General features: G+C 39.1%; 1 protein-coding gene across 3 annotated transcripts in view; it reads left to right on the top strand.

Moving 5' to 3' along the window:
• The first annotated feature begins 547 nt into the window (after positions 1-547).
• cep170aa (centrosomal protein 170Aa) overlaps positions 548-19,384 on the top strand; it is a 37,352-nt gene continuing 18,515 nt past the window's right edge. For all 3 annotated transcript variants that reach the window (XM_068568732.1, XM_068568733.1, XM_068568731.1), the window contains exons 1-8: positions 548-686; positions 9,950-10,009; positions 10,439-10,585; positions 14,225-14,314; positions 16,430-16,511; positions 16,756-16,811; positions 16,932-17,163; positions 18,749-18,886. In XM_068568732.1, the coding sequence (XP_068424833.1) occupies positions 10,481-10,585; positions 14,225-14,314; positions 16,430-16,511; positions 16,756-16,811; positions 16,932-17,163; positions 18,749-18,886 (703 nt within the window). In that variant the 5' untranslated portion in view covers positions 548-686; positions 9,950-10,009; positions 10,439-10,480. The remainder of the gene's footprint in view (positions 687-9,949; positions 10,010-10,438; positions 10,586-14,224; positions 14,315-16,429; positions 16,512-16,755; positions 16,812-16,931; positions 17,164-18,748; positions 18,887-19,384) is intronic.

Genomic DNA, 19,384 nt, shown 5'->3' with positions numbered 1-19,384 from the left:
TAATAATCTTTTTATTTTGTGTTTTAGAAAAACACATCCTTCTTTTTTATGTATGTGGTCCACAGTCTATCTACTTCTATTTGAAAATATAAATAAGACACATGTCTGATTATTGATCCATTATAATGTAAAAATACATGTAGAACTATTACAATAAGGTACATACACACACACACACACACACACACACACACACACACACACACACACACACACACACACACACACACATATATATATATATATATATATATAATTATGATCAGAACCATATTGTTTTTTCCTGACTTTTACATCATAGTTGTCTACGTGCTAATCTCTACCCACAGATTTAGGGATGTTGAACTACATTTTTGCTTAATCTGTACTCACATGATTAATTGCGCATATGGTTCCCTAAGCGAGACTTGACACGTCACTCGCTCACAAATCGTCATTGCTCTGATTTTATTGTGAAAGTTGATACCGGAAGTCGTGAATGACACGTCCGCGGACTTGACGCTCCTTTCAGGACGTCGGTCCTCACGCGGCGCGCCGCTATTTCGCAGGGAGAGGAGCGTTATTGCTGAGCAACGGGGGGAGAGAAGGCCGACGCACGGAGCCAGACTGAACTGCAGCAGCGACGGGGCTGGGCTCCACAAACACACCTTCATCCGAAAACACGCACCAGAAAGAAAGAAAAGGGGGTAAGTGAGGCGGATACTTTACTTTCTATTTTGCGAATTGCAGAATAAAACGGCTAACAGGCCGGCGGTTAGCTAGGTGGTCGACCGTTAGAAGTTTGCGGCGAAGAGGAAAAAAAAAGAGAAAGAGTCGGGTTTTTTCTGCTTTTGTGCTGCCCGTTTGTTGATGTCAACGAGCGATTTCAGCGCTGATACAAATATCCTCGGAGGTCAGAGAAATGTGGAGCGTCACAAACTGCAACCTGTATTCAGTTTGAATGTATAATTGTATTAACAAAAACACAATGTCACGCTTCTTACGGCTAAACTACATTGGTCTGACTCCCGGTCGGCTCACGTTGACTGGATACTGATGGCAGCAGCATGACCAGCCTGCCCCGCTCCGCCTTTGTGAAGCGACACAGCATCGCCACTTTGCTGCCTCTATTATATACAAAACAAAACAAAAAAAACCACACCGGTCACCTTTGCCCCTTTATGCTCTTAATATGATCTGTTATTGAGGTGTTTGTTATGTCCGACGGTCCCTCCTGTAACCGGACGGAGGCCAATGAGACGGGATGCACGACTGTGAAGGTCGCTTTGTGTTTATCTCATTGGAAACCCACTCACCCCGGCGTCCCTCTCGAGTCCATGTGCATTGTTTGAAGGGTATATATTATACACCGTGGGCCTATTTCTCTACGTAATATTGCTTCTAAGTGTTTTCCCGAGATCGGACCCCCCCACCCCCCTCTCTTCTTCTGTGTAGAGGCTTTGTTTTCGTGGGGCAGATGTAGCTGGCCTACATGCATCCGCTCTCTTTGTGTTGAGTTTGATTATTGCTGTCATCATTACATGCAAAACTTGTGGAAATAGCAACTATATGTGCTACAAACTGCATTTCAGTGTCTTTAATACTCATCATATGTCGGCAAAGATATTGACGACGTCTTCTTTGTATGTCTGTATACACGTGTATGCAACGTTTTTTAAATGTTGTACATATTGTCTTTGCAATGAATGATGAATTTAGGTAAAATGTCATAAGCAGATGCATGGGGAATGATGGGAAAGTTGCACAACTGTTCACAACATTTGAAAGCAGCAGACGCAGCAGCCTGATTTGATTATCATGAGCACATCTCTTAAATGTATTTAATAGTGTTAAAGGTAGGCTACCAGTGGAGACATTATTTCCTTATAACGCAGTCCCACTGCTCTCATACTGGACTGATATGCGTCCTTTGAAAGCTGGGCAGCTATAGGCTAAACACCACTAAGTACTGTTAGTCTCCTCCTCCCTCAGCTGGAAATTCAAATTTCTTTTGAGTTCCAGCCAGTGTGCAGATAATACTGTCCACTCTGGCTTTGCTCCTTTCCTTCCTACCGTTCACTTTGCCTGTTCCGCCTCCTTCCTGTCTTCCCCGCAAATGTGGTTGCCAGCAAGCTGGTTGTCTCTATGGACAGTTGCATTTTTTAAGAACTGTGTCAGTGTCACAGGACGGACTCTCAGAGAGGAAGCAGCGGTGATGTCCTAGCTCGACTGTGGCCCAGCCTGCCTTTATACGTGTCCATTTACACAGTTACACTGGAGATGATAAGAGGCAATGGTGGGAATGCATAGTGCACTCACAGTTTTTATATGTCTTCTTGTGTTGTTCTGTTTTTTTCTTCTGAAAAAAATTGAAAATCCACCGACATAGATTTCCTTCAGTCACCAAGCTGTCAGTGCTGATTGGTCATAATACGTTGACTCTTCATATTGAGTAGACAAAAATAAAGTAAAATCCTGTTTCTTCATCGTCTATCTCATCCTTCCTGAATTACTGTAAACGTGTTTCCGGCTCAGTACTATGATTCTGGGCTAGTGAGCAATTCCTTTAATAATATGAACCTATTTTATGATTTAGTCTGTAGTTGGGATGGAGGACTTTTGTCTAGCCTGCCCATGGCCATTGTGTATTGTAGGAAGTTAAGGAAGTGAGTTCATTTTACTTCAATGGTAAGGGAGTGTTATTTGTGACTGAAAACAATCCAACTTGGAACTCAATATTGTAATGTCTTCTATTCTCTTCAACATGTTTTTGTACCAGGATGGCTTTGGCTAAAAATAGCAGTGGAACTCACTTCTCTAATCTTTTTTTTGTAGAAACTTTAAAAGGGTCATGAGAGTCAGAGAGCTTTGCCTAGTGAAGCTGTGGCTAATGTGCAGAGTCAGAGAAACAAGGGAGGCGAATAGAAACGCAAGTGGTAAGAAAAGGGAGAGACGGGATAGCAGCGCAGAAAACGTGAAAAACACATGAGGCAATTTATAATCATAATCATCAGCCTCTCCCTTGTTATGGAACATGGCAGGCATGTCTGTTTTTTCTGTATCTAACTCAAAATGAGTATTAAAACAGAGTGACCTTCACATGTGTTTTTGGGTGTGACATACTCCCCTCTGAGTTTCTGGTATTTTGTGCTTCTTTCCAATGCAAATATTGATCTTTTATTTAGACAGTTTCCATCTCTTCCTCTGTCGTGTCTCCTCTGATGGTCCTGTTATACCATCGATGATGGTTTTTTTCTCTCATAAGTGTCAGTGTGGATTTCACTATTTTTGTCTGCTGCTGAGGCTATTGGTGTGGGCAGGATAAATGCTGATGTCATAATCAACCAGGCAGGGTTGGCCAAATACTAATGTTCCTGTTAAAGGGCCACGGGCCAGTCATTATCTGCTCAGCAGGGGCCACGCAGGGCCATAAGCGCACTCACCAGAGCAAACCAACAGTAAACCTGACATACTGTGTGCTTGGGCTACGGTTGGTAATACAGTTATCCAATCATATGATCGTATTAGTCAATAATGTTGCAGGGGGTAAATAGAACAACAGTTGAAATACCTTTTCAATCTGACTGTTCAACAGATCTAAGTTACAGAATTGATTTACAACTGCAGTCTAATAAAGAGCTGCAACATATTTTGTATTATTTACCTGTCGATTATCTTTTCCCTTCCTTGTTTGCGCTATAAGAAGGCCATGAAATGAGAAAAAATGCCATCACAAATTTCCTCATGTCTGAAATGTTCTATTTGCAGTGATTTAAAGCAAAGAAAAGTAGCAAATCTCCACGTTGCAGAAGCTTAAACCAGAAAATATTTTTTCTTAAAACATTGCTTCAAAGTAGCTGTCAACTAATGCAATGATTTAACTCTGCTTTGTTAGAATATTTATTGCTCTAACATTTTGATGGTTAATTAGAGTTTGCGTATTAGTTTACGACACATTCTTCTGCGCCATTGAGAAAGCTGCCTCCAGAAATGGGTGTTTTTCACTATATTTTTTTTGAAGAATGTTGTGCACACACGCTTTGGAGAATGACTAAGATGCACCAAAAATAACTATGCTGCAGGCCATATGCCTCATTAATTCTCTTGGATTATTAATAATCTATTTTTCATTATCTCTTCTTCAGTACAAGCTTGTTAAGAGTACTGGGTAAACCCTCTTAAACTCAAGAATAATAACTTTACTTTTTAAGCTAATGCTGGAAGGCAGGCTATGTTTTTAATACATGCTGCACAATTAATAACCTCTGTGAAAAATAAATGTCTAAATGTAGGTCTGTAGGTCACATGGGTCACCGAGCATAGCGGGTTTGTGTCTTGTGGCCAGGGGTGTGCTGTGTTGTGTATGGTGATAACAATGAGGCATGGTGGGCGGATGCTGGCTAAATGGAGGTGTTTGCTTGTTTGTTCCTCTCGCCAACTGCTCATGTGATGCATGTGGCTGCTTTTCTGCACCATATGGTCTTTTCTGCTGCAGTTTTATTTTTACCCACATGCTGCATTTATATGCCACATTAACACACATGCACACTCAAGTTTCAACAGATTCGAGGTGCTATACCGACACCATAATGATTAATTATCTTCCTGCACGGTGCTTTGGTCCTGTCATTTGAGATTAACACTGGTGTATGGTCTTTATCTGGCTGCATTTTTTCTTTGTTGAATTTTTTTATTTAAATTGTGTCGATACAATCTCACTCCAATTGCTGGATGAAGATTTACCAAAACATAGTGGGGATTGGGGAACAGATGATGCTATAATAGGAGGATAATTGAAAATGATGCAGTTAATCTCTTTGAATGTATGTGTAATATACACAAAATGTTCCTCCATCTTTTCTGCGGTCAAACTACATGCATACATCCAGTTGTAGGTGAGGGTTTCTCAAAGCAGGGCCCTTAAACAGACAGTTGCTGGTGATTGTTTTGCTCTTTGTTGTCTGCTCTTCATTTATGAGTTGAGGTAAAGTAGGCCAACTAGATTGAAATGTCAAATGGAATCAAAGACTTAAAGACTGATATCCCTGAAGCAGCCATAGCGTGAGCTTTGTGCACTCTCAATTTTAGGCCGAGAACATTTCATACATGTATTATTTAAATGCTTTCAAACTAAACTTTTGTGATTGACTGGCTGCTCCACAGAGCTTTATTTACTTGTCAAAGTGCTATCTGACGTTAGCATCACACACGTGCACACACGATCCATTTCTAGAATGTGACATTACAAGACTGGAACTATCATAACAGTAGTATGACCGAGTATGTTAATAAAGTATAATGAACTCTGTGAAACAATAAGGAAGTAAGTGATAAAGTAAGATTTTAAAATTAAGAAAAAGAGCAACAGACGATAGCTCACATAGGCTTAGCTGACAACGTTTTGATTGTTCAGTTTGTTACAAGTGTCTGGTATAACGTAATCTACCTCATAGAAAAAGCCTAGTCTCTCTTTTTAGAGAGGAACAAACGATTGTGTACCTCTACTGTACTCTTTCATGTCTGTAAATCTACTGTGGACCGAGTCATCGGGGACCAAACGCCTTTTGGCTGTCTGTCCGTTTGTCCGGAGGTTGCTTGACTGTCTCGTCTTGAATCTGTTACCTGGTTTGTTCTTTATACCCTTAAGGGTCTGGGGCCTTCCTTTCTCCCAAAACACCTCTAGGGTTGCAAGACCAATTCATTCTCTACAGTATATCACATATTGATTTACTGACCTTGCATCAGCATTTTAAAGGGAATAAAGAGGCTGCTGCTTTTCTATTTGTATTGACCTTCAATGTACTTTCCTGCTATTGGTTTTCCTTACACCGTTGAGGTGCTCAGACCGCATACCCCTTTTTCTCTTTGTTTCCATTGTTGCAAAGCTGCAGTATTGATTAAATGATTTAATACATTTTAGGTCATGCATATGGTGTTAATCCCTAAAGGTCATATTTGTTTTCAATCTGGAAACATCTGTAGTATTATCTCGTCTTTACTGTAGTATTTTTTTCGCTTCCAATAAGTCACCTTGCCGTGAGTTAGTATCATAATATTTTCCTCCAATGTTTTTCTCAATAGAGTTTAACTAGTAAATAGAACACGTTTGGTTGTCTGTTTAGCCAAGGGCACTATCACTGCTCTAGATCCTACTGAGTGCTATTTATAAACATTAAATGCATCACCTCCTGTCCGCCAAAGGATTGTTCCTACAGACATACAAGTTCAGAGCAATACATCAATTTATTCACCTTTTTGATTTTCTGAATCAGTAAGTAGCAACATATGTCATTTTATACTTGTATTGGAAGCACTAGGGAGCGAGCCAAGCATGTTTTAACATTATGAGTCATTTTAATATCCACTGTAGTTACTGGTAAGTTTTTATGTGGCTACACTGAGATAAAGCCACAGGTTTTTCAATGTGGGCCGACAACCACACCCTCAGGCTAAGTTTGGCTCTCACCATGAGACCACATGGAAATGTGGACTTGTGAGTCCGTCTCCTTCCCCCCGACTCTCGTTCTCACTTTGGTTTGCTTAACAATTGTGTTTGTATTTACATGTTTGTGGAGACTACACACAGCCGCTGTGTGTGTGTGTGTGTGTGTGTGTGTGTGTGTGTGTGTGTGTGTGTGTGTGTGTATGAGTGATGCGGAGTCAGCTATTAGAGTTGCTGTGGTGATGTGAAGGTCTGGGAGGTTAGGTAGATGAGTAGTGCTGTTGCATCATTCTGAGATGGGCTCTGGAGCCAGATGCTACGTGTCACAGCGAATAAACGTATTAGGGGATGACAGTAAACAATGTGGCGCTTTTACATCACTTCCTGTCCCCTTTAGACGTTGTCTGTGATTGGCTAGTTCAGAGTGGTGGGAAAGGATATGAACTGTTGAAAAGACAGAAGATTTTTTATGAAAAAACAAGAGAAAAGAAACATAGCTGTAATAGTGTTTAACAACAGCTAATTCATAAAATTATCCAGCAGTGCTTTATAATCACTCCACGTATTTCTAATCTCTAAATATTTCATAAAAATAGGGGGGCTAAGATTTGCTTCAGATCTGCAACTTTGTGAGCGTTTTCAGATGATTCTCCTCATGACAATGTGATTCAATTCATTTCAGCTGTGAAAGAGCAGCCTCACTGTAGATGACACATGCTTTTTGATTAGTGCCAGACAGTCATCAAATCAACACATCTACTGTGGACTCAACGTGAATGAGACTGGAAGTGTAGTGCATGCTTCCTGTCTCTTCAATGTCCATCTTCTCTATACAAAGAGTTCACAGTTATCTTGGAATAATCCAGCCTTTCACCCCTTAAGTCTTTGTGTGTGAGTGTGTGAGTGTGTGAGTGTGTGTGTGTGTGTGTGTGTGTGTGTGTGTGTTTGTGTGTGCGAGTGTGCGAGTGTGCGTGTGAATGTGAGAGATATTATAAGTGTATGTCCGGGGGTTGAGGAATTGCTTCCAAAACCACGAGGTCACAGTTTCTCCTAATTAGCTTCAGTATGAATATTGCTGAAAGAGTGGAATGGAGATGAGACCGATTATTTCTGTTTGTTTTTATCTCAACATTAAAATGATCAGCGTTAAGAAACCAAACATGTTGCATCTCTTCCAGCTTCACATTTCAGATGATAACAGTTAGCATGTTGTGCTGTAGGTCTGTCATTGGGAGTTATTGAAATCAAACAATTTAAAGCAAAATGGTGGGAATGATTGGTTCATCCAAATTACAAAAAACAAACATTCTTTCATATTTTCCTTTTTTTACCTATATCTTTTTTTACTTATACAATATCAAGATAGTTGCTGATTAGTTTTCTGTTGATTAATTTAGTTTTTTAAAGAGTTTAAAGAGTTTATTCTCTTGACTGTAAGGGACTCTTTTTTTGGCTGATGAATTTTTGTCATTACTTTTCAATGCTGTGAACCCAACAAATTCACCTCTAATGTATTGAGGTGAAGGCAGAAAATCAAGATATAAATATCTCAAAATCAAACTTTGGGTATGGCGAGACACTGCTGGAATATTTTTTTTTTTTTTTTTTGTATTTTGGCTTAACTGGCCACTTAACATCAGGACTGTAAGGAGCACATGTAAAGCAGACAATATGCTTCTCAGCTGTGTCTCCCTTAGTCAGACCTACCGCTGCATTCCTCCAGCTGTGCCATGTCTTTCATGTGTGATGGCAAGGAGTTTTTTTTAATGGCACCACACAGGCTGGTATGCTTCGTAGTCAGGCTCATCAACCACATTCTCATTAACATTGCATTCTGCAGTGAGTGTGCAGTGGTTATTTAGACGGCAAGCCTTCAGATGCTTCGGTTACAGTGGGGAGGAGAAACCACACGTAATTATAGGGGAAAGGCAATGCTGTTGTTTTTCATTGTTGGCTTTCTCTGATAATGTGTTCATCGTGTGGCGCTCCATTGTAATATCTAAACACAATACCTGTTCCATATTTCTAATATCCGACATGTTATATGTGTTGTCATGGCTCGTGGATACGCTTTTAAATTATTTAACATGTTAATCGCGCAGTGAATGCACATGATACTGAGTCTGGCCAGTTCTTCCATCTATTTTGGTAAACATTAAGAATCTTTTTTTTATTTTAGTATTTGGTTATGGTTATTGGTTTCATATAATAAAGCCTTATTTTTGCATTTGTCCATGGATAATTGTACATTATTGTACACTATTCACATAGGTCTGGTCAAGTTTGGACACACCAATTTTGTTATCGATCTTGAGATTGATATGAAACTGTGTCCATACTTAATCTATGACAGCATGTTGCATCAGATTGCTTTTTTGAGAGTACTTAACAACTGTCTAAAATGTCCTCATCAAATGTTTCACGTATCACATTAAATTGTTGGATATTCTGAGCTGTTACTGTGATGAAAACTGATCCCTTTTACATCAGAGGCAGCTGTTGCTTTGGTACCGTCATGTTCCCAACAGCTTCGTGCGAGGACCTGTCAGAGGTGTGCAGTTGATTAAAATTGTACCCATGGGATTATTGAGTTGGTATACCAAGTACTTATGAGGTCAACTGAGCAAAAGCTTAGCTCAATAATCTTTAATTCCCTCTCTGATGGGCTTTTCTTGGCACTTTCTACACACGACAGAGCTCCTGTTATTTTAGTGCCGCTTAATATTAGCATGAAAAGCTTGTTTTTGCATGTTTGTTATTGAAATAAATAATTATGAACCGTATTGAAGTTGCCTAAACCTTTGCACAAAATCCAAATTTAGGGTGTAACCAAATGTAGAAATCTAAACCAATTCTCCACCTCATTCTAAGAGGCTCCACTCTGTTCTGTTGTCATCTTGTGACAGTGTAAAAAATAAAATTAGGAAAAGGTACTTTTCCAGTCAGTGACTTATCAATGCGACTCCAATCTCGTAGCCCATCAGTTAGAAAAAAGCAGATAACAAGTCAATTAGATAGTGCTGCTTAATCTGTTGTTCTTTTAGGCTTGCGCAGCATAAAAGTCACTGAGGCTGGCTTTGACCTCCTTTCCTGCTCTTCTGTAAGAGAGTGAGGGGAGGAGGTGGGCAGGAGGGAAAATAACCGTCCTGTTGGGGAGGCCAGCCAACATTCCTACATCACTTCCTCCTCTAAACATCTGGCAACGATCAGGGCAGGCAGAGAGAAAGAGAGGAAGTATCTCACTGGTTGGCTTGGTGCTCATTTCCAGGCGTAGCTGCAGAGGCATCACATTGCAGGACCGCCCACTAAACCTCACACCAGCAAAACAAAGCAAGATGGACTGTTTTGATTCTGTGCGTCTATACCAATGTTTACACTTTGTCTGTAATACTAGTACTGCCATATATTCTTTAATAGACCTCGACTATTTATGTAATCTTGCAACAACAAAAAACAATCTGTTTGTCTGCTTGAGTATAAATGAAAAAAAATAAATAAAAAAGCTTTTCCTTTCTTCTCCTTCCTCAGGATGGCCTAGCAGTGTTGTGTTGTCAGCGGTTGATCAGCAGTGAGCTACGTGGACCACAGGTGTGTATTAGACCTCACTACTTTATTTTACAATTTGTATAACTACTTACTGTACAGTGCATTATCTTACCTTTAAGATAAGGCAAAGATAATGGTCTTGAAAACCTAAGGCCATGTTTGCAAATACAAATATTTTCTCTCGTCTGGAAATACTATTATTTAATTGACTTTTGCATATTGCAATCTTGACTCTAATAATGGGTATTCTTTTAACTTTACAATATAAATGATCTTATTTTACTTCTGACAGAGCACTGTGTGTGAATAGACTTATTTGGTTCAACAAAACAAGTGTTCCAGCCGTTATTGTATGTTATTTTCATTCATTAAACTGTTTCTGAGAGTTTGTTTCGATGTACACAGAGCAATTTTAATTCTGACACTGAAGATAATTAACAGAACTGATCTACTCTGTTTATTAAACTGCAGATTAGCTGACCTACTGCTCAAAGGCAGCAGCAGGTTGCAGAGATGAGTGTGACCTCGTGGTTCCTGGTGAGCAGTGGGGGTACTCGCCACCGACTCCCCCGAGAAATGATCTTTGTCGGCCGGGATGACTGCGAGCTGATGCTACAGGTGAGAACAAATTATTTCAGCAGCTTAAATAAAACAGAATGGGTGCGGTACAGGTATGTTTGTTCTATTTACACTGTCTCTTTCTAGAGAAATTGCTGTAACGCAGTCTGATAACAGATTATTAGTAAGTTACTAAGTTCTAAGATAATATGATAACCAGATAACACACAGAGCCTGACACTCATGTGAGGGGTTCCTCTCAGTGATATAAATAGCCTGCTGATCTCACAGCAGTCTGTTTCATAAGCCAACGGTTTACTCAGTGTCCTCTACAAATGAGCCCTCAACGCCCATGTTGTTACTCTTGCAGTAGCAGAACATGTTTACATATGATCATATTGGTGTGTGTGTGTGTGTGTGTATTTTGTGTGTGCGCGCTGAGGCGGTGCCTGTGCAGCTGAGCATACATCCAGGGAGCCCATGTGTATGCACGCTCATGTTTACCTCTAGTCACTGCACTATTAATAGAAAGTGGGGCAGATACCTCCTGAGTTAGATCTTATCTGACTGAGTGGGTTGTAGTGTGAAGAGGGCGCATCCAGTGCATCGCTCTGTTATGATAGAATATTTTGATAGAAGTTGTTACTGGTACCAGTGTCTGTCTGAACGTCTGACTGTCAAGGAGGCATTTAGGACTCTCCAGGATGTTTCTTCATTTTTACTGTGTTTGTAGGAATTACCCTCCCTTTTCTGATTGGTCTATCTACCTCATTTAATAACTGTGGCAGTTTTTAATACGACCACATTAAATTAGATTTATTTCTAGGATTCTACTGTCTATGCATTAACATCTGTATGTATGTAGTCGACAATTGACTGTCAAATATAATAAAGACATTTTAATTGAATAATATCTAAATAATAATTCATGCCAGATTTCAAATTGAACTTTAGGAATTATAAAGAAAAAAAATACTATAATAATAATAAAGACATTTTCTTCTCTCATTTCAAGTATAAATGAGGGCTGTATTCAAATATATATATATTACATAACAGAAAGCTTTTGAAAACCTTTATCCTTACAGTATCAAATCCAAACTTCACAGATATGTAGAATTGGAATTAGTTTATGGGTATTCTAGGTTGAAGTGGCTGAAGCATAAAACAGACCCATAAAATCATCATACATCAAGTCCCATTTATTTTTAAACCAAGTGCACAGTATGGTGGTGGCCTTTTAATTCAAAAGTTTAATTTTTGAGCTTTAAGCTGTTTATCTGTAAAACTGAATTCATCAAGATAAAAAATAGTCAGTGTGGTTCTCTGCACTCCGCAAATGTCACTAACACTGAATACTTAACAACACATTTAACATTTTTGCTGTTCTGTCGCTATTGATTGTATCTCACAATCTCCAAGTGTCAAGAATTACAGAAATTCACATTCTAGTTTGGTTAGATAATTTTTTTGGTAAAAAGATTTGTTAAATTACGAATGAACTTTCAATTTAGAAATACTGCTTTATTTATGTGGATATTTCCCAATGACAGACAGCAGCATTGTGTCTTAAGTTGACCTTTCAGTTTGCTGATTGCTGAGTTTATATTAGTTCCCTGCTGACCTAGATTCTCTCACAGTCCATCTCTGTGATGAGGAAACTTCAAAGGACAAGTAATACGACTCATATACTGAATATGTAGGGTTCTAAGAAATCTGTCTTATCTTTTATGTCTCAATCCACCACTCTTTAATTTGTCTGAATGTGTTATTGTATTAATATCCTTGGGATGTCTTTGGATTGATAGAAAGATTAGAGAAATCTTTCAAATTGAAGACATTTTTTTGGCTTTGTGTGTGTGTGTGTTTGTGTGCTACTCTGTGTCGCTGCTTAGTTGCCCCTCCATGTGACTACTTTACCCAGTCAAGGCCTGATCACATGGCTAACTGTTAACGGCAGCTTGTGTCATGCTTCAAGTAAAACACACACACACTCACAGACAGAATATCAAATATATAATTATTTTATTATTACAGAATTATCACACTGTTACTACTGTCTCTGGCCTCGTGATCAGATCTAGATTCCTACTTTATTTATGTATTGAAAAGGGGAAGGACTGTAATAAATACATGAACACAGTTTCCATTATGGCAGCCTAAGTCATATAATAGTCAATGAGGCTATTAAAGCTTGCAGAATTATTACCTCTGGTGTGTGTGTGTGTGTGTGTGTGTGTGTGTGTGTGTGTGTGTGTGTGTTTCTTCTTTCGTTGATGAATCAGATTTGCCTTGTCTTTATCACTTCCTCTCCTCGTTAACCTTTCTGTCTCCTCTTTCACTCTGTGCACTGAAATGAATGAATGAACTAAGCTACTCTACATCTGTATTCTCAGTTGCTTCGGCACATGTTCAGTTGGTCAGCACTTTATCTGTGTGTAACAGCATGAGTCTGGTCTCTCCTGTGGTGTGACTGTGGTGTGTGCTACAACAAGCAGCTCAGTCCACTTCTATCCTGTTTGATCGAGACTAATCTCACTAAGGTAATCTGTTTGAGGGTTGGCCCTATGGAGTTGCTTCCCTTTGCTTTGAGATTTTTTACTTTAACATGAGGGTGCAGTCCAGTCGCTGGGTATAGAAAAATGTATATACGAATATATACTGTATATATCACCCAGCTCCCAGTCCTAGAATGGGCTGACTTCAGCACAATAATCTAGTGTGTGGTTCATGAATAAGAAGTGGGGAGAAGTGGCTCAATTGCACAACACTTCAGAACAGTTAATGGATGTGTTAGAGGGACCTTATGTTAGTACATATTCACATATTTGTCAGATATTATCACTGTGTTTGGTCACCACTGGAAAACATGACAACTGGAATTTTTTGTCACACCAAATTATGAGCAAATCACAGAGAAATGTTGAACATTACACTGAAAAATCCGGCAAGCAGCAGCACACACAGCAAACGTTTGAATCAAAAAAGAAAGCAAACAGTTCCAAGACAAGGTGCCATTTGTTTCTTGTATTTTATGATGGGCCTTATCTGAAGGACGTTCTAACAGACATTTGCAGACTGCAGCAAATTTTCTCATCGGTCAATGTCAGTGAATACTTATATGCTTTGAAATTCTCTGGCATTTATACACAAGAAGGTTATTTGTCAAATTCCACAGTATATTTCTATCTGGGTTAAACATTCACAATACAGAAGGTTGCGGTGTTGCTACTGGAAAGTATTTATCCTCAAAATAGCTGGACAAAAAATATCAGAACAATCACCTGCATTACTCCACTGTGTGTGTGTGTGTGTGTGTGTGCGTGTGTGTGTGTGCGTGCGTGTGCGTGTGCGCGCACGCACAATTGTGGAAGTGTCAATGTGTTGATTGCATGCTTCAAGTTGATATCATGCATAGTGACATTGAGGCTGACCATGATAGATTCTTGGCAGTGGATGCTCATACTTCCACAAAGATGTAACATAGCACAGTCTGCTCCAGTCACACAGCCCTCTAATGGTTTGTGTAAGAAACAGATGCTATGCTGCAGTTCACAGTCAGCCTTACACTCTTTGTAGTATGGCAGCAGCACAGGTGGACATATAAGCACTGTAAAGACATTTTGAAGAAGAGCAGCACAGATGAAGAGTTACCACTGGGTTAATGCTCTTTATGTTTGTGTGTGTTTTTGTTTGTAGTCCCGCAGTGTGGATAAGCAGCATGCAGTCATCAACTACGAGGTTGGGACAGATGAACACAAAGTCAAGGACCTGGGCAGCCTGAATGGGGTGAGTTGACGGATATAAATGTGCAGAACAGAGAGAAGTTAGGACAAAGGTAAAAGGACAAAAGAGAACAAAAGGGGAGAGATAAGATAATTAGTTTAACTAGTCGAGGGAGGAGTAAAGGGGTGTAGAGGGAGATGGAGAAGGACTGAAAAGATAGAAATAAAGAGATACCAAGGAAAACAACAAAAGATATTCAAGGTAAAAGTAGAGGGAGCTAAGGTCCTGAAGGGTTAGAGGTTAACTGGTTGCTTTAGCAGTCAATAGGATCTTCTATTTTACTGCTGCTAATCAATCTCCCTGTCAATAAAGATTTGTATCAGGACAGAGGTCAATCGAAATCTAATCCTAATTATGCAAATTAGAACTAAAGGGCACAATCTGTAATCCAAATATAAACAAAGGGCAATTTAAACTACCTATCACTCCAATACTGCCTCATGATTTTGGAAAATGTGCTTTCTGCTGATAATTGCAAGACATAATATCATAGTAAGTTGTAATAAGGTTTCTTCAAAATATGTGCTTATTTGTGTTTTTTCTAGAAATTAAAAAAATATATATATATATATATATATATATATATATATATATCAGTGTAAGGAGTCAGTGTGTAGAGAAACACACTGTAACATATCTGTTCGCTGTTAAAATGTATTTTGGAAAATATAGTAAAAATAATAAAACAGGTATGGGGAAAGATGATATAAAACTTGCTCTACACTCTACATTAATATATAATAAATCTAAACATATGTATTTGTAGTTTAAAAAACTATTCTGTATTATAACCTAAAGACAATATAGTTTAGAAAAACCTGTTTACAGTTGCCACATGGAGTTAGTCATGTGTTGTGATTAGAACTCAGTCATAGCTTCACATCCTCTCCAACTATCAAACAGGAAGCCGCAGTCAGAGCCACAGTCAGAGCCACTTCCTGCTGTGTCATGGACCATCCAGTTACTTTGGCTTGATTCAGAGGAAGTTTTATTCTGCTGAGTCGCTGATTGTATACAGATTTTCCACAATGGTGATTGAAAAGCTGTGTTTGGGCAATGTCACCGTTTACTGTCTTACTGGAGGTTTCTCATTGCTGCTTTTTAAAGCGGCCATGAACTCATCTCCCTAGTGAGGAGGCAGGAATGTTTTATTACAACAGCAGTGGACGTATGGTAGAATTTCATCTGCAGTTTAGTGAAACCTGATATCTCAGTGCTGCATAGTAGAAGGAGGAGTAAAAGGGGGAGGCAGAGTGCACGAAAGAAAGATGGTATGGTAAGGCAAGGCAAGTTTATTTGTATAGCACCTTTCAACAAAAAGACGTTTTAAAGTGCTTCACATAAAACCATTAAAAGCATCAAAACATAATGCAGAAGAAAAAACAAGATTTAAAAACAATTAACAAAAAAACATTAAAAACAATTCAGTCAAAAAGCAAAAGTTGCAGTGTAGTTTAAGAAATAACATGTAGTAGTGAGATGCAGAAATTGATATCATTGAATCTGGTTTAATTAAAGGCAACAGGAAACAGAAAAGTCTTTAATCTGGATTTAAAAGAGCTGAGGGTTTCAGCAGACATGCAGCTTTCAGGGACCTTGTTCCAGATATGTGGAGCAGGAAATCTGAACAGTGCTTCTCCATGTTTAGGACTGGTCTACTTTAGAACAGAAAGTAGACTAGTCCCAGACAACCTGAGGGGTCGGGATGGTTCATAAGGTAGCAGCAGATCACAAATTTAATTAGGCCCTTAACCATTCAGTGTAAAGAAAACGGTCAGGGAAAGACAGGCATTGTCATGCTTAGGCCTTTACTGTTGGCTGTGCAGACTAATTTTTTCCAAAGAGAAACCAGGATATCTGATTCAACTGTTGGCATAATGCATACTATTACTCAGAGTAGTATTAAACTAAAATGTTTATGTCAATGAGAATACCGTTACAGTTTCAAAAACCTTAAAAACAGAAAAGAAATATCTAAGTAACAAATGTCCCAGCTTCACAAATGTGATACTTTTTTGTTTTTCTTGTCATATATGAAACTATACATCCTTGAGGTTTAGATTGTTGTCTTCAAATTATCATCTTGTTTTTTGTCTTGCCTTTTCCTTCCCTCCACAGACCTTTGTAAACGATGTCCGCATTCAGGAGCAGATGTACATCACTCTGAAGTTGGAGGATAAGCTGAGGTTTGGATATGATATCCTTTCACTTTTCCGATCTTTTAGCCCTCACACATACACCACTCGATCAATCATTACACATAAATAATATGCAACAAAGCATTTTTATGTTCAGATATTATTATATACATTCTTACCAAGATGCCAACTTTTTTAACTTTGTACTTTTTAATTATAGCAAACTGTTTTGTGCATAACTGTGTCTAAAGTATGTGTGTTTGTGCTATTGTGGTCAAAATTTCCTTAACACGTCTGTTTCACATACCAACCTGTTCACGGTGGTAAGAGGAGAACTCACTGTGCCTGAAGAGGCTCTAAAAGTAAGAACACACACACACATAACCTGTGCTCAAACACACAATATAAAATATCCATGTTTACCACGATACACAGTTGTACTAAATCGCCAAGTATTTTTTCTTCTCTTCACCTTCCTTTAGCATGAAAAGTTCACCAGCGGCCTCCAGCTCAGCAAGAAGCCGTCCAACAGTGAGACCACTACCGCCACAACCACAAGCAAGTCCCCCGCTAAGACCCCAACAAAGACACTGAAGTCCCCCAGTGGCACCAACCCAAGGCCAGGGGAGAGTAGAGCAACAGACGGGGTCAATTCCTCCAAGGAGTCACCAGCTAAACAAATGGACACTCACAAGGCGGAGGAGAGGCTAGGAGGTGAGACAAATCTTATCTCTTGGTGTCTGTTGAGCATTACTAGTACCTACTACTTAATGTGAATTCAGACCATTTTGATTTGGTCCACTGTTTACATTCTCTTCTTAAAATGTAGATGTATTTACTGCTATCACAAGGATACTCAGTTCTCATTTTACTTTATTTACATTTGTAGGTAGTCAATTGTGCTAATTATATTAATCTAAAAATATATTTAAGGTCACAAATGAGAACAGAGCACAACGGCTCAACTAACACTTTAAATGGTTTTATTCCTGCATATTAATCCATGGAAAGTATTTTAACAACATACAAAGACTTTAAATACTAAAGTGTCACTAATTCAGTTGGCTGTATTTTGACTTTCTGCAAATTTAGGAGAACATGGTTCTATGTTCTCCAAACCCTTTAATGATGGTTTTGGACCACCATTGCAAATTATATCACGGTATTTAGGTATTTTAGAAAAAACATTTTCAGACAGATTATGATTAAGTGAAATTACGTGTCATCGGGTTTTATCTCAGGCCAGTAGGGGGTGGACATAGTCAGCGGGGAAAGGGCTTAATAACTACCACACAAGAATGCAGCCAGTCTGTTTCAACATAAATATGGTTTAGGTCTGACAGTGTCCCTCACAATTGACATCACTGACCAGACTGGGGTGCTAGCAGGGGTCCTGGTTAAGCTCCAGATGTTGAAACAAGGCCACACGGGGCTTGTGTTATTGCATAGATTAAGGAGTAACAGGGTCAGAGTGCCTGCAGTACATAAACCCACATGCCAGCAGTACTTTTCTTAAAATTAAGTAACATTCACAGGCTTTATTTCCACATTTGTTTAAATAGAGAAACATGCATGTACAGTATTGCATGTCTCCCCATCTGCTGCTCATGTGTTTAATGATGCACTCTCTGTGGTTCTGTAGATGTAATCTTGCAGTGTTAGTACTGTCATACCAGGCCTCACCCAGACATTATACCTCGTGGTGGGCATTCAGTAGCTTTTTTATAGAAGGCCCCTTCTTACAGAATGCAATTATGCACACAGCATCTATAATTATCTGCACATACTGTGTTTGAATGTATATAGGTTCGGTTAAGGGATATTAAAGAAAGACGTTTACACATGAGGAGACTTCCTGTGATTTAGTGGAGTAAGCTACAACATAGCTGATTTAGATTTGGCTGGACACCTTTGTTGCATGTCTTTCCCGTCTCTTTCAACTATTTTTCCTGACACTGCTGTACTGTGCTGTCCAGTTAAAAAAAAAAAAAGAAGTTACTGCAGGATGTCCCTTTTCAGCAATAATTCTAATTGGGACAGAGAGGCAAACGGAAAGTCCCTCTTTCATTTGAGAGAGAGAGAGAAAGAAAAAAGGTCAGTGGTGCAAGACTTGACCAGAGGGGACTTAATGCACCAACACACACATACACGAGGTGCAACTGGGTTCACTTTGTGTCTTCCTGATACAATGAACAGCATATTTTTGACGCTACCAGAGAATGTGAAGTACATAATAAACATGTTTAACATGACAAGCCCCAGTTAAAGCTACTTTAAAATGTGCCTCCATCTGTCTCAGGGGACGCTGCAGCGCTGCCTCGTGGGACCCCGCTGTACGGCCAGCCATCTTGGTGGGGGGATGGGGATGCAGATGATGAGAACTCATTCAAACAGGAAATCAAGTCATCCAACAAAAAACATGACGGCTCCATTTCAGGTAGGATGTATTCCGAATTTCAACTTGATTTTTGGGGTAAAGGTTGTAAAAAGGCTTTTCCAGGACAGTAACAGTTTGCGCTCAGCATGAAGTAGAAAGTTATTTATTTTAAAGAGTTAAATACTGGATTTATTTAAACAAAATAGTTCCTATTTTAATGTACTGAACAATTTTGTGTATTTTGTCTTACATGACAGTTAGGGCTGCACAATATGTTGTTTTCTTATGGTCATCGCAATGTCATCACACATTGCAAAAACTGCAATGTTGCATTTTGAATATAGTAACAGTGTATTAAATTACATTTTGTATGTAGGCGCTATTTTGTGTGAAATGTGCCATGCTGTAAAATCTCTGAGCCCTCGATGTTGGGCATCATCTGATTGGTCAGAATCTGCACGCATACGAGTAAGGTTTGTCAGACAACTGATGCAACACGACTCTGCATGGTTGAAGAAGGAAACTGTGACAAGATCAGTGCAGACAAAGATGCAAATG

This window comes from Clinocottus analis, unplaced genomic scaffold, assembly GCF_023055335.1.
Source record: "Clinocottus analis isolate CAN_PGR_092001 unplaced genomic scaffold, fCliAna1.0.p SCAF_8, whole genome shotgun sequence".
Lineage (NCBI taxonomy): Eukaryota > Metazoa > Chordata > Actinopteri > Perciformes > Cottidae > Clinocottus > Clinocottus analis.
This window is presented reverse-complemented; position numbering and strand designations above follow the sequence as displayed.